Below are 23578 nucleotides of genomic sequence, written 5' to 3' on the forward strand. Positions count from 1 at the left end.
AATCCTCCTGATATCTTAATGTTTCCTGAAGATCCATCTCCACCCAGCCAAGCCGCCAAGTCTTTGGGGATGGGCCTGACGGGGGCAGAGGCGTGAGTGTGCATGGGGCTGGGGGTGGGGGAGTGGGGGGGCCCAGCTGAGGCCCTCCAGAGAGACGCCCCTGCCCCCCCCCAGCTATAGAAGCTCCTAAAGATCATTCCCTAGGCTGGAGAAGCACTGATGGAAGGAGGTCCAGGGACAAACGCGCAGCTGATCCTGCCACCTGCAATCCAAGCTACTGCAAAAGGATGGACAAGGCAAGAAGCTGAGGCCCTAGAGATAGAGATAGAGACAGAGGGAGGATGAGAGAGACAAACAGGGAGAACAAGAGGGAAGGAGAGACAGAAACAGAGATGGAGGAGGAGAGAAAAAGGGAGGCAGGGACAAAGAGACAGGAGAAAGGGAGGAAAGAACAGAGAAGGGGAGGAGGGAAAGCAAGAAGAAAGGAGAGAAACAGAGAGAGAAGAGGGGAAAAGAAGAAGGGAGAGAGACAGAGGAGAGAGAGAGAACAAGAGGGAGGAAAGAACAGAAGGAGAGAAGGAAGAGCAAGAAGAAACAAGACATTGACAGAAGAAAGAAAAAAAGAGGGAGGACAGAGAGAAGAAAGGGAGAACAAAAGGGAGGAAAGAACAGAGAAGGGGAAGAGGAGGAGAAAGAAGAAAAGAAAAACAGAACAGAAAAAAAGAGACAGGAAGAGACAGGGAGATAAAAAAGGAAGGGAGGATGTGAAAGAGACAGAGAAGGAGAGGAGGGAAAGAAGGGAGAGACAGAGACACAGAGAAAAAGATTCAAGCTAATTTAATGTCTCCAATATCACTGGAAACCAATTCTGCTGGTGTTCAACATCGGGCACGGCCAAAAGAGCAGACGTGCTAGAGACGCTGAACATCTGGATTCAGTGGAAACACAGACTTTTCATGCTGGAAAACAATTTGGAACTCTGCTTTTAAAAAATGACTAACAAGACCCCATGATTCAGCTGCTGGGCATGTGCCCACTGGAAATTCAAGCCCAATGGAAGCTCCCATATGCACTAAAATAGTTCTGGGGCACTCTGCGGGACCACACGGCCGCGGGGGGTGGGCACGGCCAGGCCGGCGGGGGGCACACGAAGCAGGACCGCACCACAAGGAAAGACGCCCCAAGAATTCCGAGAAGGAGGAGAACTGGCGCAGAGCCAAGAGAACAGGACCAGGCAACGCTAAGTAGAACGGAGTTAGGAGCAAAATCACAAGAGTGAACCCTGGGTGAGAAGAGTGGCCCCAGGAGAAAAGTCAGTTTTAACTCCTTTTCTTCTTCTTTTTTCTTTATCTTCTGAAGGAATGGCTCTCTAGGGAGGGAGGGCAGAAGATTATTTTTGCAAATTAAAATAATGGAGCAGCAGACACAACTTTGTTGAACACAAAAGTGACGGTTCTACTATTCCACACCGTTGTGGCAGGAGGCGGGCCTTAATGAGGCCCATTTACCTTGAGCTTTTCGATCTGTGGAGCCGGTGTCCACCTGGCCTCGGACATCTGGTGATTTCTCAGGTCTTGTTCGATGGGATACACGTGGGTTTCTATGAATCTCTCCAGCCTGTGATGGAGATCCCGGACCGGTTCTGAGAGGGCCTCTGGAGAGATAATCAGGACCCCTTTGGGGGCGGCGGCCTTGGAGGCCGTGGCCAGAGATCTCGTTCCGTCCGGGAGGAGCGGCGGCCTCCGGGAGGCCCACACACCGTAGGCTCTTGTCGACAGCCTCGGGGTTGGCAGCCCCTTGAAAATCCGAAACCCTTCCTTGACGGCAAAGTCCCACGCCAGGTTAGACATGGACTCAGCCAGCTTCCCACTCTGCTCTGCAGCTGCTGAACTCGACTGACCTGACCGAAATCAAGACAAAAAGGGTTAGAGCTCCTAAACCACTCCTCCGCTGACCCCAGCAGGGTCTGATGTCTCCCAGAATCACTCAGCAAAGGCTGATGGGGTCTGGGGGTCAGACGCACACACACAAATACGCACATGCACCCACATACACGCACACGCACACAAACACCCACATGCACACACACACGCACACATGTACACATAAACAAGCACATACACACATGCACACATACACAAACATGCACATGAGTACACATGCACACACATATACACATGCGCGCACACGCACACATACACACACGCACATGCACACATATGCACATGAGTTCACACATACACACGTGCACGCACACACATACACACATGCACACACATGCATGCACACACACACACATGCACACACACGCACACATTTATCTGGGTAACCACGTCACCCTGGGTCACTGTCTGCTAAGATCAAAGACCTCTGTAATGGGGAAAGCTGGGATGAGGGTCTGGAGCAGGGAGGGCCTTCAGAGCCCATCTAATCCAAGCCCCTTGCTGGGAAATGGAGGTTCAAGGAGGCTCTGATTGATAACTGCAATATCAGTAATGATGAAAGAATAACCAGAGCTCTAACTAATCCAATCAGTCCATTTTACAGAGAGGGCCTAGGGAGGCTGGATGACCAATCATGACTCAGCTCTAGAGCTGGAAAGAGAGCCCAAGGGCCTGCTCCATCCCCTAAGCCCACGGGGGAAGATGAGGGGTTACAAGGACCCTGGAACAGACCACAGAGTCCAAGAGAGAATACTTTAAAAACATCTCGAGGGAATCAGGGGTCCTCGGACCTCTTCCAAACCTGCCCCCCTCTACTCCCCGTCAGGCTCATTGTGAGGACCAGAGACACTCTGCAAACACCACAACCTGTCAGCCAGGTTTGCAGACGAGGAACTTGAGTTCCTAAGTCCCCTAAGTCCATGCTAAGTGACTGGGCTGGGATTTTATCCTCTGAGCCTTGACAAAAATACATAGGTGCCCGTGAGCATGCTAGAGGGATGAGCGTAACCCAGAGACGGCGCCCGCCAACGTGGGCAACGACACTAATACTTAGAGGAAGTCACTCGGGGACACACTCCCAGCAAAAGAATGTTTCCATTAGGCTAAAGCCGAGGCAACGAATGCTCAGCAGTCGTTCTCTTTCCTCCCCTCTATGGCTTCTTAGGAGGAAAGAGCTTGTTTTTAGAGCCAGGAGTGGGCGGTGCATTAAGGCTCTCAGAAATCCTCCCCCAGACCTCTAGGAGCTCCCCTGTGGGCCCAGGGCTCCTGCCGGCCTCCAGTGCTGACAGACTCCCCGACGTTGCTGCCCATTTTCCCGCTTCGCACCCAGCAATGCGGTCTGGGTACCTCTGAGAGAGCGTTTGTAGACCCCTTGCAGGATGGCGGCCACTCGGAAGAAGGAGAAGGCCATGTAGAAGTTCCAGTTCTCAGCTGCCGGGATCTCCATCTGATGGCAATACATTTTGAAATATTCCTCGGCAGTAGGGATTCCTAGCTGAGTAATATCCAAATCACTCAAGCCTGAAAGAAGAAAAAGTGCAGTTTGTTACTCAACAGCCAGGGCCGTCACTGCCCCTGAGACTGCCCTGAGTCTTCTGCCTCAGTTTCCTCAGCTGTAAAAGGAAAGGGTTGGACTCCATGGTGTCCCAGCCCTAAATCTAGCATCCCATAGCCCCACGATTCTCTGGATTGGTTTGCTCAATGGAAACCTGCTTTGAAGTTCCCTTGAGGAATTCACACATGATTTCACTACTATTCCCAAACTGGCTCCTAAAGGTTCACCTAAATCGAAGCTGGCAGGGAAGGCCCAGATTCTGAGTTCCTCTACCTTGTGGTCAGTATTCGAGGGATTGGCACACGTGACTTCACACTTTTTTGCCTTGTCTATTTGTTAGAAATCTTCCTAAAACGGAGATTTCACAAAATAAGAGGGAAATTTGTTACCAATCAATCAATCAGTCAATTGATCAGCATTTATTGTTTATCATGTACTGAGTTAAGTGTTAGGGCTACAAAGGCAAAAGTGAAGCAATCCCTAGCCACCAAGAGCTTACAGTCAATCTGCTGGGGACACAGTTGAAATTTTTCCCTATCTTCCCCCAGGACAATCAATGATTGAAAACAGATCTGGATATTTTGATGCTATCCTGCATAGTCCACGTTTGCCCACCAATACCCCACTCTTCCCTCCCGGATGGCTTAAGCTGCCTTCCCAGAGCCCTTCCTGCCAAAGCGGAGGCCATTCCCCACCTCCAAGGGGAGTGGAAGCTTTCTGCTCCCCTTTCACAGCAGCTCATACCTTTTATGAGAGGAAAATCAGACGGTAAATAGTGAGCCATGCAGTTAGAGGCCACATCACAGAGAGGGTCTCCCAAGGTGGACAGCTCCCAGTCCAGGATGGCGAGCACCTCGGCCTTTTCTGGATGAAATATCAGGTTGTCCAGCCTACAGAAAGATTGAAGAAATAACCTCGTGCAAACACAGCACAAATACAACAAGAGTCTGTAAATTGCTAGACAAGCACCAAACGAATCTTCAAAGGGCTACCCTGTCGCCGATATTTCTGATAAACTTTAAGGATGCTCTAGAGCCCCAGAATTTGAGAGTGAAAAGGACCAGCTCTAAATGATTTTCATTATTTAAATTATCTACAAACTATTAATTTCAGTTACTTCATTTTGCAGATGGGGAAGGTCAAACTCAAGAGCCCCGGACCTCCCTCGTGAGCGGTGAGCGAGGGATTGTGGATGTCATTGTTGTCACTAATCCCGCGCCTTTGTTTAGTGCTGGTGACCAGTCTGGTGCTTTCCCCACTAAGTTATGTTTAGGAATACTACTAGAAGGCAACACAGAACTGTAGGAAAAGTACCAGCATCCTGTATTTCTCCTGCTGAGAGGCCTGGGTAAGCCGCTGAATCTCCCTGGGCGGGTTTCCTCATTTATAAGAGGAGGGAACTGGACTGATGGCTTCAGGATTATGATCCCCAGAGAGAGCACCAAGGGGCCCGAATGGGGCCACAATAGAATATTTTTACCTTTTTTGTTGCTGTTTACTTTCTTTCTCATTTTTCCCCCTTTTTGATCTGATTTTTTTGTTCAGTAAGATAAATGTGTAAATATAGAGAGAGGAATATGTTTTAACATATATTGGATTGGAACAGCTAGGGGGCGCAGTGGGTAGAGTACCAGCCCTGAATTCAGGAGGACCCGAGTTCAAATCTGGTCTCAGACACTTAACACTTCCTAGCTGTGTGACCCTGGGCAAGTCACTTAACCCCAGCCTCAGGGGGGAAAAAAATTTAAAAACCCTGTATAATATATTGGATTGCTTCTGTCTAGGGGAGAGGAGGGAAGAAAGTGGGGGGGGGGAATTGGAGCAAAAGGTTTTGCAAGGGTGAATGTTGAAGATTATCTTTGCATGGATTTTGAAAAATAAAAGCTATTATTAAAAAAATCCTTTCAGTTCTATATTCTAGGTTTTAAATATATGAATTTCATTAAAGACAAAATTGAAAGGGGCAGCTAGGTGGCACAGTGGATAAAGCACCAGCCCTATAGTCAGGAGGATCTGGGTTCGAATCTGACTTTGGACACTTAAAACTTCCTAGCTGTGTGACTTGGGCAAGTCACTTAACCCTAATTACCTCTGCGAAAAAAAACAAACACACAAAAAAAGACAAAACTGAAGGAAAAAAGTTTTTTGCCATGTCTACAACATGGTCTGTCATATCTATATCCATGATCTCATGACCTGTGCAATGGCTACATCACTCCAGGAAATGGAATGAGTGGGCAAGGCCAGTGGTTTCCATAGAAGCTTTGATTTTAATAACATGTACTGGTCCTCCATGTTCTTGAATGATGGAAAGGCAAGCCTTGTCCAGCCCAGCAATTATGGGAAAATGAAGGTCATAGTGTCATCGGTTTCCTGTGAGCAGTGAAGGCCCCAGACCTCCACCAAAGGACAGTGTATCACGTGCCCACTGGAGCCAGCCAGACAAGCCCAAAGCCTTGGCAGCTCAGATGACACTCAGAACAAATCATTCTGGGAGGCCATGGGCCAATGCCCTCACTGAAAAGATGGAGGGGAGGAATTTCACTTCTTAAAGTAGGGAAGAAAAGACTGATTTCAAATACATGCAAATTCTATCTTCAAAACACTATTTTTTAGAAATAAAACTTGCTCAACAAAGCGCTTTTTCTCAGTTCTCTAGGGTAGAGAAGAGTTAAAATAATTAGAGAGATTATAGTTTGGCCAAGGTCCAGATCACTTAGTGTCTGAGAGGCTTCCTAAGTGCTTATGTGAAGTGGAAAAACATTACAACCAATCAAAGGTGCAATTAGTTGGTTCCAGAGCAAGACAGGATCAAGCCAGAAGCATAGGCCAGATGCCAAGCCATCCTGGCTCCGCTACAGACTGACCATACATTAAAGGCCTAAGCAAGTTGTCCTGGCTCTATTTCGCTGGCTTTCATAATGCACAATGAGAACCTGGTTGGTCACTAACTGATCTTTAGGTCAAGGAGTTTGGAGGTCCACTCCTTCCCCTTCCTACTTGGACAAATGGACTGGGAGCTGTAAATGATCTTGTGAACATGAGCACTTTCTAACTCCAATCTGGATCCAAGCCACCGGAGAAGACTGCCCGTGGCCACACAAAGGGCCTTCAGCTAATCAGGAAGCTTTCTCACTTTAAAATCCCTTGCTACTCACCATGATTGTAGAAATATGTATAGAAGAATCACACCTGTTTAACTATATTGGGTCACTTGCCATCTAGGGGAGGGGGGAGGGAGAGGGAAAGGAGGGAAATTTTGGAACACAAGGTTTTGCAAGGGTCAGTGTTGAAAAATTATACATGCATGCTTTTTTAAATTAAAGCTTTTTATTTTCAAAGTATATGTGTGGATAATTTTCAACATTGACCCTTACAAAACCTAATGTTCTAATTTTTTCCCCTCCCTTCCACCCATTCCTCCCCTAATGGCAAGTGATGCAATATATGTTAAACACGTGTGGTTCTTTTATACATATATGCATATGTTTTAAAAATAAAAAGCTTCAATAAAAAAAAAATCTCTTGCTTCTTTGTCATCAGTTTCTACCTGAAATCTCCATGCACCACTGTCGCCTTCTGAGCCTTGGGGAGGTGCTGTGGAAGCCATTCGATGAGCCTCTCCATGGCTGGGATTGTGCTGGTTTCTGTGGCCCGGTATTGCTTGGTCCAGGTTTGAACTTGGCGTTGAACATAGTCCCCTAAAACATAGATGTTTATTTAACATATTTAACATGTATTGGTCAATCTGCCATCTGGGGGTGGGGGAAAGAGGGGAAAAATTGGAACAAAAGGTTTGGCAATTGTCAATGTTGCAAAATTACCCATGCATATATCTGGTAAATAAAAAGCTATAATTTAAAAAAATGCACCTCTAGGAGTAGCTGAGTCAGCAGGAATCATTTCTCTACCCTCCTCTCTGGGGCTCGTTTGATGCTAGGGCTTCCCAAATGATCCAGGGGAATGACTTAAGGACATTCAGTGGGATGGAGACTCGCACCTCCGGAGGCCGCCTGGCCCACTTCGGGCCCTGCTCAGGGCCCAAGCCTTTCCTGAGCTCCCAAGCTGCCTCCAAATACCCAGGCCCGGGGCTTCCAGTTCTTATTTCTGGAACTAAGAGCGGGCCCACGCCACTTTGGGATGAGGGTCCTTTACATCTGTGAAGATGGCCAAGGGGCCAGCTAGGGGGCGCAGTGGACAGAGCCCCAGCCCTGAATTCAGGAGGACCTGAGTTCAAATCTGGTCTCAGACACTTAACACTTCCTGGCTGTGTGACCCTGGGCAAGTCACTTAACCCCAGCCTCGGGGGAAAAAAAAAAAAGAAGATGGCCACATTTCTTTCCTGGATCTTTAACCTAAGACCCCCGTGTCTTCAGCAGATCCTTGTGGCTCTCTTGTAGCCCTTCCCCCACCCGGCCCCTGTCACGAGGGCACTCGGGGTGCCCCCAGAACTGGACCCCCTATCCCAGAGGCGCTGTGGCTGATTACGGCAGAGGACGGACAGCCAGGTAAGGCTTCCCTAGTAGGTTGCACGTAAGGCTAGTGACGAAGCTGGTAGCTTCCCTGACAGCAGGACTTTAAAGCAGGGCAGAGCAGCGTCCCCTGCAGCTGCGCGGCGCAGCGCACTCCTCACCGTGCTTCCCGTAGTCTTCCAGACCCGCCGCCTTGACGTCCACACTGTGAAGCTGACACAGCACCTGGTTCATGGCAGTGTAGACGGCCTTCCTCTGGCTGGGCTCCAGGCCCGGGAGCGAGGCCTCCTTGTAGACCTGCCCGGGGCAGTACTCCATCAGGTAGAACGGCGTGCCGATGACGCTGCGGGGGCACAGACGCCACGCTCAGCCGGGCTCACAAAGGGCATCGGGAGGGCGGCCCCGGCCGGGCAGCTCCGCTCCTTCCGTGGGACCACCTCCGGCCCCGTGAAGGAACTGGCCAACAGACTTCAAAGGGGCTTTGTGAAATTAACTACCCTGCGCTTCTCGCATGCCCTGGGACCAGCCCCCGCTGCCGTGGGCCGCTCAGCCCCAAGCGGGGCCACAAGGGAGCCCGTCCAGTTAGTGAGCGAGCCACGTGGGAAATCAGCCCAGGACGGGTAATCAAGAGGGCCTGACTTAAGACAACTGTACAGGCGGCTGTTTTCTGCTCATGGAGAATGAAAGGTTCCCCTCCCGTCTCACTACTGGGGGGCGGCTCCCGGCCGCGCTCCTCCTTCTCGCCTCCGTTTTCCTTATCCTTACTCAGCAAACCGTGTGGAACTGTGCCGTCCTGGGAGCGTGGCCCTGGGGGGGGTCCCCAAATTACCTGGAATCCTCACAGAGATCAAGGACTTTGGGGACAGGAACGCCAGCATCCCGCAGGGCCTTCATTATCCTGGAGGCACAAAAAGGGCGAGATGTCGGCCGGCCAGACCGAGGTGGTCCCCCGCTGAGCCAAGAATACACGTCCCCCAAAAGGACAAACGCATTAACAGCCAAAGGAAGAGTAAGGTCAGCTACGGGCCCTTTAACACGGGCCTTTTATCCTAATGTGGAGGAATCCAAGGCACAACCAACCCCCACTGGGCGGGTTCAGGTCTGAATCCGCTCGCGGCTCTAGTACTGGGGCCTTGTGGGCTGTTCACCTATTCCTCCCTCCCTCCTTCCCTCCTCTACTCCCCTCCCCCTCTCTGGCTCCTTCTCTCCCTCCCTTCTCTCTTTCTTTGTCTCTCTCTCCCTTTTTTTCCTCCTTCTCTCCTCCCTAACAAATTCTCTCATTCATGCACACTCAACTAGACACTCTCGTGATTTTTAATATTTATTATTTAATGTTACTGCCATAATATTATCAACATAATATTGTTGCTTGTTAATATTATTTTTTTATTTTATAATTATACATTTTTTGACAGTATATATGCATGAGTAATATTTTTTATAACATTATCCCTTGTATTCATTTTTCCAGATTATCCCCTCCCTCCCTCCACTCCCTCCCCTAGATGACAGGCAATCCCATACATGTTACATGTGTTACAATATAACCCAGATACAATCTATGTGTGTAAATCCCATTTTCTTGTTGCACATTAAGTATTAGATTCTGAAGGTATAAATAACCTGGGTGGATAGACAGTAGTGCTAGCTTGTTATTATTATTAATGCAATAATAATATTCTTATTTAATATTTATTTGAGACCCTTGGTCCTGGCTCAGTAGAAGAGCAGACCAGCAGGGCAGCCTCCAGTCCTAGCTCAGAAGGCTGTTTTCTGCAGAGAGCAGGTAGAGCTCCCCCTAGTGGGAGCACAGCCCAAACACAAAGGGCCCCCTGTGCTCAAAGCCTGGAAGGACAAAAATTGACTGAAGAAAACAATTCCTTAAAAAATGCAATTGGCCAAATGCAAAAAATAAAAATCCACTGAAGAAAACAACGCCTTGAAAAGTAGAACTAATCAAATAGAAAAAGAGATGCAAAAACTTATCTGAAGAAAATCATACATTTTTAAAATTAGAACTGAGTAAATGAAAAGCTAACCAGTCAAAAAGAATCAGTCAAACTAAGAAGAATGAAAACATGTAAGAAAATATAAAATACCTCATTGGAAAAAATGTTTTGTTTGAAGAAACAAAAAAATCTAAAATCTCAAAAGAAATAATTTTTTTTTAAAGTAAGAAAGAAGGGGAATTAGTCAACAAGTTCCATTAAACACCATTAGCCAGGCATTGTGCAAAGCTCTAGTCAGAGAAAGAAAGATAAAAACCTAGTCCCTGGTCCCAGAGCGCTCTCTTTCTAATGGGGAAGGCTAGATTCCTATAAGATCTACAGAATGAAAATGGAAGGAAATCTCAAAGGGAAGGCCCTAGTAGCTGGTGAGGGACCTGGAGAGAATGACTGGAGAGAGCAGCCTGAGGGAGATAATGAAAATCCCTAAGGAAGTCAGGGAAGAGAAAGGTCCAACAAGTAGCACTATGTTCATAGGAGCATGTCATAGGAGAAATAAAGAACTGGAAACAAATGAGTGTCCATCAATTAGGGAACAGTGGAAAATACTGAGACTTGAATGTAATGTGACATTAATATCCAGTAAGAAATAACAAATAGGAGCAATTCAGAGAATCTGGGGGAGATTTTTTACAAAGTGAGTGATCAAAACAATCAGAACCAAGAGGACCCAACGAACACAGTCACAGTGACTATGACAAAAACTTGGCTCAAGGAACTCTGAGTAACTAAAAAACCCAGGGAGGCCCCAGAGGAGGGGTGCCTCGTGATTGCTTCCTGTCGATCAGAACGTCTTCTATCACCAGAGGCACTTAGGATATGTTTTTGCTTAATTGTCTTCTGGGGAACAATTTGGAGGGAGGAGGAGAGATTTCACCTAAAGGCAAAAAGCATCAAGAAAAACCATGTTTCTTAAGGGAAAATTGTGAATAATGGGAGAGGAGAGAAATGTTATCCTTCTGTAGTTGAGACAAACAATTATCCTTTTTGCCTTCCAACTTTTAAATTTTAAAATATGTTTATCTTTAGCTCATTTTTGCAGCTAAGGGCTTTCTCTATGCAACGGGGCATGGATTTGAATCCATTTTATGAAGCAATATGTAAACAAAAAGTTGAGAAAGAAGGCGAGTAAATAATGAGGGCTGTCATCCCTGGACTTGTTGCTGTGGGTAGCCTTTCTGCCTCACGGAACACAAGGTCCAGGCCGAGAAGGCTCCCGGAAGCACACGTTCCACTTGGAGATATTCCCAGCCTCAGGGCTCCCCCCACGGCAGACCTAGGCTCCTTCCTCTCTCTTTTCCTAAACACTTCCAGGGCCTCGTTTCTCACTGGCTGCGCTCATGGTGGTCTTCTCTGATGTTTCCATCCCACCCTGTTTCAGCTCGTCCCTTCCTTTTCAGTTTTCTCCCCAAACAGACTGGAAACTCCTTGAGGGGCAGGAATTGACTTGCTTCTTGCTACCTGACTGGATGCTTGGTACATGGGACCTACCAGATAAATGTCTATTGACTGTTGACAAAACATTGTTTTGAAGTAGATAGACATTATCCTACACAGGGTGCACTGTAAGTCACAGTCCAAGATGGCTTAAGAGGGAAGCACAGCAGGAATTAAAGAGAGAAACAGATGATCATAATTAGTATATGAACATTGGGACACCCTCCTCCCCCAGCTCTGCTGAAGAAGTCCAGCTGCTCCCAGCCTTCTGTTCCCTTAGAGTAATGCTAGCAGATTAAACAGAAGAAATGAGATGCAGAATAAAGCCCCAAGTGACTGGAAATATCTCAAATTTACCCTCGCATTTTGTTCAGTTTCCAAGGCATTTCTCCAGAATTGTGATTGGTCGCCCGGGGCCGCAGTCAGCGGTACAGCCCCTTCCCTAATGTGCCACCCTGCGGAAGTACCTGAATTCCCTCTCCACGGCATGGGCAGAGGGAAGGAGTTTTCCTGGTGGCTTCTTCCTCAAGACCAAGTGGTGATTGGCCAACCTGATGGAGTAAGTTGGATTGGACTGCCCATGGCTGAACTGCAGGACTTCCAAGGGACCTGAAACTATAAAATACAAATACATAATTCAAAAAGGTGGTTGAGGAAAAGACAAATTGTCCTTTCTTTCCAATTTTACCCAGAAGAGACTATTTCCCACAGAGAAAAAAGGCATTTTTAAGTCACACACTCAAACGATGAAATCCCTGCAGCGTGTATTTAGGCTTGGGCAGGTAATATTCCCCATGAGATGGTCTCTTTTCATGAGTAAGGGCTGGAAGCTGTTTCTGGGAAAGCGATGGTCGTGGACATTCTGTGTTGGCCAACCACAAGGTTGAAAACAGCCAGAACCATCTGGGGGTGAAAAACCACCTGATTCCTGCTTTTGCTATATTCACAGCAAAGGAAAGAGGTGACCCCTTCATCCACACTACAGTATAAATGTGGTATAAATATCCCTTTATGGTATAAAGGGGAAGAGCTATAAGCTCCCTCCCCAGCCCACAAGGTCCCCCTGATCTTGATTTTTTCTTCATTCTTTTCCATTGCAGGTGCAGGAATCTCTGACCTGATCCAGTGCTGGAGCGAGGCCAGGTATTGCAGCCAGTCCAGCAGAAGCTGCAGAAAACCAGGTCTTTGGCCATGATATGGTGGAATTAATGATATGGAAGAAGTGAGCTAAATAGTGATCCTACTTTTTCCCCCTTGCTCTCCCCAGACACAGAGGTGGTGGGAAGGATGGTGCTCCAGCAGTGATGGGGCAAATGCTGCATCTCCAAAGTAAAAATCCCATGAAAAAAGCTATTATGACGATAGGTGGTTGAATGGAATTGGGGTGCTAGTCCCTGGGCCCTTGAAATGGAAGGAACAAACCCAGTGGGGACTTGAGCTTGAAGCAGAAGAGACCCCATTCCGCCCAGCCTCTCCATGGTATTTGTGTGCAATCAAGTGGAACAGGCCTGGTCAGAGTCAGCATGGATTAGTGGTCAGAGCCATAGCTAGAAAATCAGGAGTCTGGGGCAGCGGGAGGAAACTTTTAAGGGAAACTGAGTGAGAGAAACCATGGCAGCCAGAACACAATGACCAGGGGGGGAGGGGACAGAGATCTAGGATCCGACCCCTTTGGACAAGAGTCCTGGACACTGAGGCTGGGAGGGAGCAAGCTGGGGCCTAGTGGAGAAGCTGTTTCTCTGCTGGTGCTAGGATGAGGGAGGATACCATCTGAGTGTCGCTAATTATTCTTGCTAACTGACTTGATGCTAAAGTCAGATTTCAGAAGAAGAAATCAAAACTATCTCTAATTATGTGGGAAAATGCTAATCACTAATTACTAATTAATAATGAAATGCAAATTTAAACAACTCTGAGTTACAACCTCACACTCATCAGATTGGCTAAGATGACAGGAAAAGATAATGACAAATATCGCAGGAAATGTGGAAAACTAGGACATTAATGTACTGTTGGTAGAGTTGTGAACTGCTCCAACCATTCTGGAGAACAATTTGGAACTATGGCCGAATACATAACTATGCATGGTCTCTGATCTAGCAATACCACTTCTAGTCTGTGTCCCAAAGACATTTTTAGAAAAAGAAATGGACCAATTTGTAACAAAAAAAAAAAATAATAAAAATAAATTAGCAGCTCTTTTTGTGGTAATTCAGAATTGGAAATAGGGGGTAGCAGTAGATAGAGCACCAGCCCTGAAGTCAGGAGGACCTGAGTTCAAATCTGGTCTCAGACACTTAACACTTCCTAGCTGTATGACCCTGGGCAAGTCACTTAACTCCAACTGCCTCAGAAAAAGAAAAAAAAAAGTGCTTAAATTATTTTAACATGTAATTGGGAAAAAATTAAAATATATTAAAAAAAAATGAGTTGGTCAAAGACAAGGGAGAAAGTAAGTTGCTTTTTCTTGCTGAAAAACTTTCAGTTTTTCCCTGCTCTAGGTATGGCCATGGTGAAGGGCACTAGACTGGCTCTTCCATAATTTCTTTAAGTGGTGTTATATTATATCAGTCTTTGAAGCCCTTTTCCAAAGAAGGCAAGCTCATAGTTCAATTTATCTGCAACAATGGTTTCACATATTGCTAAAAATAGGATGTTCTTGGTCTGCAGATGAAAGGGTTGTTTTTTTACCAAGCTCTTTTTGACAAGTGGGTACTGAGAGGGGCAACCTACTAGTTTTGCTAATATGGAAAATGTCATTTCCTCTGTCAGTGTGTTATCCCAGTGACATTCCCTTGTAGAAATCTTGGCCCTAACTGGCATCCAGAATCCAGATCTGGCCTTTGCAGGTCGAAATCTGGACATTGGGCAGAATCACTAGAAGCAGGGCAGCCAGATGGCACAATAGATGCAGCACCAGCCCTGAAGTCAGGGGGACCTGAGTTCAAATATGGCCTCAGACCTTTAACACTTCCTAGCTGTGTGACCCTGGGCAAGTCACTTAACCCCAATTGCCTTGCAAAACAAACAATTTCCATTTAAAATAACTGCTGAAAGTATAAAATACTTGGATATCTGTCTGCCAAGATTCACCCACAAACTACACGAAGATGATTATAAAACACAAGAATAAAGACACATCTAAACAACTGTAGAAATATTAATTGCTCATGGGTAGACTGAGCCTATGGCAATTAAAATAATATTCATTAAATAAATTTATTAATTCAGTGCCAAACTAATCAAACCAAATAATTCTTTTGAGCTAGAAAAATTAACAACAAAGTTCAGTTGGAGGAACAAAAGGCTAAGAATATCAAGAGAATTACTGAAAAAAAGGTGAAGGAAAGCAGTCTAGCAGATAGTAAACTATTCTACAAAGAAACTTCCAACATTTCAATATACATCCTTGTTCCCGCCTTTATTTCCCCTCCTTCCCAGAGACTTTCCAAGTCATGGTGTCAAACCCCTGAAGTAATATTTCCCCGATAAAAGATCTTTGCTAACTCTTTTTCAGGACTAGCCATCATAGGATATTCTTTCCAACCTTATCGGGTCTTCCCTTTAATGGCTTCTTCTTCCTACTTAATTATGAGTTAGACTAGGGAACTTGTCTTTCCCCTTGTTATTTGCTCATAAAATAAAAAAGCAAATCTTTGTAACCTAAAAAAACAAACAAAAACCACCTGGGAAGACCTTAATATAAAGCAAAGTGAGCAGAACCAGGAAAACTTTGTACATAGTAATAGCAACGTTGTAAAGATGTCCAACTGGAGTCCAGATGGCAGAGAAAAGGCAAGACTCCCTGAGCTCTCCCAAATTCACCTCCAACCTACTTTTAAAAATGCCTAAAAATTAATTTTAGAGCAGCAAAAAGCACAGAATGAAACAATTTTCCAGCCTAAGACAACTAAGAAGGTCAACAGAACAAGGTTGTCACCCTGAGTGAGAATGGAGTGCAGTACAGTGCAGACCACCCCTCAGCAAGCCAGCAGCTGGCCTTGGAGACAACTGCACTGGCAACTTTTGGAGCCCTTGGGCCCCAGATGAGCAGGGTCAGCTCACAGGGATCCCTTCACTGGCACCGAGTGCAGGGCCCTGTGGCGTGGCCCACACGTGTATGTGGGTCACAGATCCAGGGCAAGAAGGAGCTTGCTAGTACATCAGAACTCATAGCTGCAGAGCAGCAGGGACCCTAATCACCGTCTCAGGGTGGAAAAAAGCACTTGTGGTTGCTCACAGAATACAGGCCAGGAAAACACTGACCACAACCCTCTTTTGATCATACCACCTTGGAAGAGATGAAAAATTACAGAATTAGCTCTGAAAACAGCAGAACAAAAATAAACCACCTAACAAAAATAAACAGAGAGATACAATAGATAGATAAATAAATATTTTTTTTAAAAAAACAGCAGAACAAAAAGTCTAAAGCTTGGGATACTGCCCCTTGCACCCTTGGAGGAGAAGTCAACTTTAACACAAAGTTAAAAATCAAAGAGTAGGCTGGAAAAATGCACAAACAATAACAAAGAACTTGCCCATAGAAAGTTACTATGGTTACCAGGAAAATCAAAACACAAACTCAGAAGAAGACAATTATATTAAAATGTCTACAAGCAAAGTCTCAGAGAAAATTGTGAATCTGAGTCAAGCCATTTAAAAAAAATTCTGAAAGCATTCCAAAAAAAGATTTTCTAAAAAATGAGAGACGTAGAGGAAAAATTGGGAAAAGAAATGAGAGTGATGTAAGAGAATGATGAAAAAAGAGTCAATAGCTCAGGAAACACAAAAAATGGAAAAAGATGTACAGAAGTTCACTGAAGAAAATAATTCCTTAAATATCAGAATTGGGCAAGTGGAAACTAATGATTTCATGAGATATCAAAAAATAATCAAACAAAATCAAGATTGAAAAAAATAAAAGAAAATATGAAATTTCTCTTTAGAAAATCAACTAACCATTTAAGAATTATTGGACTAACCAAAAACCATGGTCAAAAAAAAGAACCTAGACAAGGAACTGGAAACTGAATGGATGTCCATCAATTGGAGAATGGCTGAATAAGTTATAGTATATGAATATTATAGAATATTATTTTTCTATAAGAAACAATAAGCAGGATGAGTTCAGAAAGGCCTGGAGAGATTTATATGAACTGAAGTTAAGTGAAGAGAGCAGAGCCAGGAGATCATTGTACATGCTAATAACAAGATTATATGATGACCAATTCTGATGGACATGGCTCTTTTCACCAATGAGGTGATTCAGACCAATCCCAATAGATGGGATGGAGAGAGCCATCTACATCCAGAGAGGAGACTGACTATGGATCATAACATAGTATTTTCACCTTTTTTTTTTTTTGGTCATTGTTGTTTGCTTGCTTGTTTTTTTCTTTCTCATTTTTTCTTTTTGATCTGATTTTTCTTGTGCACAAGAATTGTACATGTTTAACCTATATTGGTTATCTAGAGAGGAGGGGGAGAGAGACAGAGGGAGAAAAATTTGGAACACAAGGTTTTGCAAGGGTGAATGTTGAAAACTACCTTTGCATGTATTTTGAAAAATAAAAAGCTATTATAAAAAAGGGGGAGGAAAAGAAGCCTAGATATCATGTTGCCAAAAAAAAAAAATTATTCAGGAAACTGCCCTGACATCTTAAAACCAGAGGATAAAATAGAAATCGAAAGAATCCCTTAATCACCTTCCAAAATGAAAATTCCCAGGAATATTATAGCCAAATTTCAGAGTTTCCAGGGAAAGAAGTCTGGCAACCACAAGTAGGAAAAAAAAAAAACAATTCAAATGTCATAGAACCATAATCAGAATAACACAGGACTTGGCAGCTTTGACATTAAAGGATCAAAGGTCTTGGAACATGATATTCCAGAGGGTAATGGAAATAATATTGCAACCAAAAATTACCTACTCAACTTCTTCAGGGGGAAAAAAAAGGATATTTAATGAAAGAGAAGACTTTCAAGAATTCCTAATGAAAAGATCAGAGTTGAAAAGAAAATTTGATTTTCAAATACAATATTCAAGAGAAGCATTAAAAAAAAAAAATTCCACAAGATTAAACTGTTTACTTTCCTACCTGGGAAGATGAACTTTATCCTTATTATTAGAACAGTTACAAGGAGTAAAAATAGAGGGCACAGGTGTGAGTTGACTATAATAGGATAATATCCCAAAAAATCAAAATTAAGGGGTAAGACCAAAGATCCCAACTTTTGGGATAAGAATTCATTATTTGACAAAAACTGCTGAGAAAACTGGAAATTAGTATGGCAGAAACTAGGTATGGACCCACATTTAATACCACATATTAAGATAAGATCAAAATGGGTCCAAGATTTAGGCATAAAGAACAAGATCATAAATAAATTAGAGGAACGTAGGATAGTTTACCTCTCAGACTTGTGGAGGAGGAAGGAATTTGTGTCCAAAGCAGAACTAGAGATCCTTATTGATCACAAAATAGAAAATTTTGATTACATCAAATTAAAAAGCTTTTGCACAAACAAAATTAATGCAAACAAGATTAGAAGGGAAGTAACAAATTGGGAAAATATTTTTACAGTTAAAGGTTCTGATAAAGGCCTCATCTCCAATATATACAGAGAATTGACTTTAATTTATAAGAAATCAAGCCATTCTCCAATTGATAAATGGTCAAAGGATATGAACAGACAATTCTCAGATGGTGAAATTAAAACTATTTCCACTCATATGATAGAGAGTTCTAAATCACTATTGATCAGAGAAATGCAAATTAAGACAACTCTGAGATACCACTACACACCTGTCAGATTGGCTAAGATTACAGGAACAAATAATGATGAATGTGGAGGGGATGTGGGAAAACTGGGACACTGATAGAGCTGTGAAAGAAACCAACCATTTTGGAGAGCAATCTGGAATTATGCCCAAAAAGTTATCAAAATGTGCATACCCTTTGATCCAGCAGTTACTATTGGGCTTATATCCCAAAGAAATACTAAAGAAGGGAAAGGGACCTGTTTGTGCTAAAATGTTTGCGGCAGCCCTTTTTGTAGTGGCTAGAAACTGGAAAATGAACGGATGTCCATCAATTGGAGAATGGTTGGGTAAATTGTGGTATATGAAGGTTATGGAATATTATTGTTCTGTAAGAAATGACCAACAGGAGTAATACAGAGAGGCTTGGAGACACATCAACTGATGCTGAGTGAAATGAGCAGAATTAGGAGATCATTATACAGGTCAACAATGATACTGTATGAGGATGTATTCTTATGGATGTGGATATCTGCAACATAGAGAAGAGCTAATCCAATTCCAATTGATCAATGATGGACAGAATCAGCTACACCCAGAAAAGGAACACTGGGAAATGAGTGTAAACTGTGAGCATTTTTGTTTTGTTTTGTTTTGTTTTTCTTCCCAGATTATTTTTACCTTCCAAATACAATTCTTCCTTTGCAACAACAACAAAAAAAATTTGGTTCTGCACATATATATTGTACCTAGGACATACTATAAGATATTTAATATGTATGGGAATGCCTGCCATCTAGAGGAGAGGGTGGAGGGAAGAAGGGGAAAAATTCAGAACAGATGGGAGTACAAGGGATAATGTTGTTAAAAAAAAAAAAAAATTACCTATGCATAATATGTACTGTCAAAAAAAAAGTTATAATTATAAAATTAATTTTAAAAATTATAAGAAATTGGTATCACATAAAAGGGGCACAAAGAGCTTTCGGTGGAGAAGAAGATGAAGTTGGGCTTGTTTGACAATACTTGAACCTCATTGGAACTGACTGAAAGAGGAAATAACATACACTCATATGGGTATAGAAATCTTGCTTACCCTACATGGGAGTAGGAGGGAAGAATTATAGAAAGAAAGGGAATATGGAAGGGAAGGCTATTTGATTGAGGTAATAGTCAACAGCAAAACACTTTTGAGGAAGGACAGGATAAAAGGGGAAAGAGAGCGAGGGGGGGATAGGAAGAGAGGAAGAGAAACAAGGGGGAGAGAGAGAGAAAGAGAAAGAGAGAAGGATCAACAGGAGAAAAATAACATGGAGAGAAATACACAGTTGGTAATCATAACTTTGAATGTGAACGGAATGAACTGACCCATAAAATGGAAGCAGCCGTAGAATGGATTAAAAAACAGAATCTGGTAACATGTGGTTTACCTGAAATCCATTTGAAACAGAGAAACACACAGAGAACAGTTGGATGGCAATTATGATATCAGACAAAGCAAAACAAAAATAGACCTGATTAAAAGAGATAAGCAAAGAAACTACATCTGGCTAAAAGGCACCATAGCCAATGAAATAATATTAAATACAAATGCACCAAATTGTATAGAATCAAATTCTTAAAGGAAAATGTAAATGAGTTACTGAAGGAAACAGTAAACTATACTAGTGGGAGACTCATCATTTGTTCAACTCAACAACATTTAAAGACGTACACTAATGCTCACCTCTCAGAGCCAAAGAGATGTAGCAAGTCCAGCTCTAGAGACCCAGGAACACAGAGGAGTTTGATAACTTTACCTTGACAGAACTGGGAACTCTCTCCGCTCTCAGCACCCGGTCCCAGCACTGCCTCTTCCTATGCCCTTGTACTTCACTTAGCCTTTAAGCCCCCAGCCCAATGCTGCACCCAGGATGAGAGAAGGACCCATTGAGGTTTAAGCCCCCAGCCCAATGCTGGACACAAGGTGAGAGGAGACCCATTAAAGTCTTCAGACATGACACAGACTGCAGGATACCTGCTGCTTGACTTCCTAGAAAGTTTTTGAGGTATTTCTCCAGGGAATCTCTTGGAATTTCCATTGTCTTTCTCACAGAACAGGTGTTTGGAATAATCTTCCGCAAAGAAAAACCCAGAAAGATTTCTAGTTCTTTTAAGGCACTTTCTGCATCATTAACCTAGTTTAAAAAAAAAAAAATTAGCATTTCCCAACCATCAGCCCTCACTGTATTCCTAGCCGCCCATTCTCTAAGTTCTAGATCACAGATTTTTCAAAGGCACAAAACTGAGGCCGAGACCAGACGGGCTTTCCATTCCCATGAAGCCTCTAGTCACTGGAGGCATTCTGCCCACGCCTCTGCCCACCACGGAGGCTGCATCTGCCTTCTGTGTTCAGAGCCTCCCGGCTATGGGCCGGGCCTGCCAAGCTCATGTCGGTCGGACGCACTGCGTGATCTGGCATTGTGATGTCATTTTGTTCCTCTTTGAGATTATTCTCATATTCACTGTCAAAGTGGGAATGGAGTTTGGAGCCAGCCAAACAAGAGTCCAAGTCCTACCTCAGACCTTTATTTGCTGTTGTAACCCTGGGTGACCCTGTAAGCCTGTCTGCCTCAGTTTGTAAAATAGGGCTAATGCTAATCACCTCACAGGGCTGTTGTAAGGCTCAAATGAGATACTTCTATAGCACCTAGAAGACAGTAGGCGCTTAATGCTTGCTGGCTTCCCTTACCCTAGCTGCCTCTGAACAATTCACCTAGCCTTTTCAGACTCAGTTTCCTGATCTGTAAAACAGGTATGATGTCAGCACTTAATTCACAGGGTTGTGAGGATTAAATGATACATATAAAGTGCTTTGGGAACTTTAAAGTGCTCTACAAAGGGCAGCTCCTACTATTACTTGGGTTTTTTAATGCACAGGCCTCCCCAGTGCTTGTAACAGCCCATGGCACCCAGTGGATGTTTAATAAATGCTCAGAGGCAGACTGGTTCTATACCTTTATAGTGTGAATGCCAAGCTGGGCAGCTGCTTTTAAATTGTGTGCGAGGTCATCAAGAAAGACGGATTCTGCAGGTTCCACCTGAAGCCGCTGCAAGCACATCTTATAAATGCGAGGGTCCGGCTTACAGATCCCCTCCAGGCAGGACTCAACCACCTAAAGGGAGCAAGGGAGCCAGAGACAAAAGTCTTGGGGCGCACCGTGCTGAATCAGAGACAGTAAGGATACACTGGCACGGCTGCCCCACACGACTGGGCCAGTGCGGGCTGAAGGCCTGCAAAGCCGCCCAAGCCGAGCCGGGTTCTCCCTGGCCAGCAGCTTTCCACAGCAGAAGGAACCGGAACGGGCTGTCCCCGGGCCCACTGTTGTCTCAGAAGGCCTCAAATGAACAACCACTGGGACGCTCGTTGAGTACTCCTGGAGCCGTAGTAGAGTTACGGCGGCAATTACCGCGGGGATCCCGAGGTACAAGTCTTGGCGGCAAGGTTAGATGCTGGAATTAGGCTCTCTCCCGCACGAGCTCCTGGTGTGAACCCCATTAAGAGTCCCGGAGAAATGATGGGGAAGGAATGTCCAGCAGGACACACAAGCTGGGGAGCTGGGGGCCCTGTTAACCGTCCCTCTCCACCTACAATACCCCCCGAAATACCTGCTGGGTGCACGGACATTCACAGGGTTCGCTGAAATGTGACAGAGTGGAACCTATCCATCCCTCAAGCCACAAAAGCTCCAATAAAGTCATGTTTATGTTTTATGATGCAGATAATTATAAATACATATCTATGTCTATAGATAGATACATAGATATAGGGATATAGATATGAACACATGTAGATATATATATATATATCTATAAATACATAATAGAAACATGTGTGTATATGTGTGTGTGTGTGCTCCCTGGGGAAGGGGGCTGATGGGATCAGGGCTCCCGGGGGAGGGGGGCTGATGGGACCAGGGCTCCCGGGGGAGGGGGGCTGATGGACCGGGGCTCCCAGGGGAGGGGGGCTGATGGGACCGGGGCTCCCGGGGGGAGGGGAGGCTGATGGGACTGGGGCTCCCGGGGGAGGGGGGCTGATGGACCGGGGCTCCCAGGGGAGGGGGGCTGATGGGACTGGGGCTCCTGGGGGAGGGGGGCTGATGGACCGGGGCTCCCAGGGGAGGGGGGCTGATGGGACCGGGGCTCCCGGGGGAGGGGGGGCTGATGGGACTGGGGCTCCCGGGGGAGGGGGGGCTGATGGGACTGGGGCTCCTGGGGGGGGGGTTGGCAGCTGGGGATCTGAAGGCTATAGTGGAGCCTCCATTGCAGGGGGTTTCCAGAGCTGAGGCCTTTCTAGTCACTTCCTGAGGCCCACGGCCCACGTTCTAAGAGTTTGACCTTGGGCAGAGGACAGTGACCATCAAGGTTTCACCTTGGCCGTGTTCCTACATCAGGAGCCTCCTCCAAAGGCCTGCCAGAGCACCACCTCTCAGCTATGGCTCCAAGGGGGGAGCGGGGAGCACTCTCTAAGCTATTTTTAATCCCTGCAGCCTTACCACATCAAACTGTTTCCGGTCCAGAGGCAAAAAGCTCTCCCCACTGGGGAGATAAAAATTATTACTAAGAACTGCAGTCTTTAAGCCTTCTGCCCGGATTCGATTTATTGCTTCTGTCATCACTGAAAACTGCTTCGCGACTTGTCCGCTGGTCAGCAGGGAGAAAAACGAGCCCACTGGCACCGGTGACTTTATCTATGAAATAACGAGGGGAGAAAGTCAGCCATGAGCAGCTGCAGCAAAACTCTCCCCCTGATCACATCCCCCGCGGCCACGGGGCCCGTCCTGCTCAGGACTCCCGAGTCTTCCATCCCAGCCCCTGTAAACGCCCCTCGATTCTGAGCTGGGGAAGGGGGCACTCAGGGGCACAAACAGTCAGCAGTGATTTTTCCCATTTGTGTATGGCCAATTTTCAAAATTCAAAAGTCACCGGAAAACACTCAAGCGCAGATTTCCCCTCTGCTGTGACTCTGAGCCAGTCACCCAACCTCTTAAGGGGGCTCTTTAAGATGCTCAGGTACAGAGAAGGCGAGACCCCCGCCTTGAGCAGGGGGTTTCCCCACTGAGTGCTCCCTGCTCTAAGAAAACCGGGGGGCTGAGGCCTGCAGGACCGCGTCTCTGCTGCTCAGAAACCCATCGGGATGTCCGGGAGCTGCGGGGCCTCCGCCATGATGCTCCCGGCCCAGCTGCGCCTCCGGAGCTGCGCTGAGCCCGTGCGGGGCATCTGAAGGAGCTTTATTTTTAAAATCTCTGCCGTCAGCTGCTTTTCTGCACAGCTCCCTGTTCGTAACAACTGCACGTGGAAAGCCGAAAGACAGAATCAGCTCTTGGAGCGCTTCCATGTTTTGGGTTCTGGATAGGTGGGAA

The 23578-nt window shown here is 45.3% G+C and overlaps 1 protein-coding gene across 6 annotated transcripts in view; it reads right to left on the reverse strand.

Moving 5' to 3' along the window:
* ACAD10 (acyl-CoA dehydrogenase family member 10) overlaps window positions 1–23578 on the reverse strand; it is a 41478-nt gene that overhangs the window by 10022 nt on the left and 7878 nt on the right. For all 6 annotated transcript variants that reach the window (XM_074297321.1, XM_074297312.1, XM_074297308.1 and 3 more), the window contains 10 exons: window positions 22712–22906; window positions 21173–21331; window positions 20194–20353; window positions 11881–12028; window positions 8800–8868; window positions 8132–8313; window positions 7049–7199; window positions 4243–4388; window positions 3291–3464; window positions 1509–1900 (listed from right to left, as the gene is read on the reverse strand). In XM_074297321.1, the coding sequence (XP_074153422.1) occupies window positions 1509–1900; window positions 3291–3464; window positions 4243–4388; window positions 7049–7199; window positions 8132–8313; window positions 8800–8868; window positions 11881–12028; window positions 20194–20353; window positions 21173–21331; window positions 22712–22906 (1776 nt within the window). The remainder of the gene's footprint in view (window positions 1–1508; window positions 1901–3290; window positions 3465–4242; window positions 4389–7048; window positions 7200–8131; window positions 8314–8799; window positions 8869–11880; window positions 12029–20193; window positions 20354–21172; window positions 21332–22711; window positions 22907–23578) is intronic.

The sequence above is a fragment of the Sminthopsis crassicaudata genome, chromosome 1 (genome assembly GCF_048593235.1).
Source record: "Sminthopsis crassicaudata isolate SCR6 chromosome 1, ASM4859323v1, whole genome shotgun sequence".
NCBI lineage: Eukaryota > Metazoa > Chordata > Mammalia > Dasyuromorphia > Dasyuridae > Sminthopsis > Sminthopsis crassicaudata.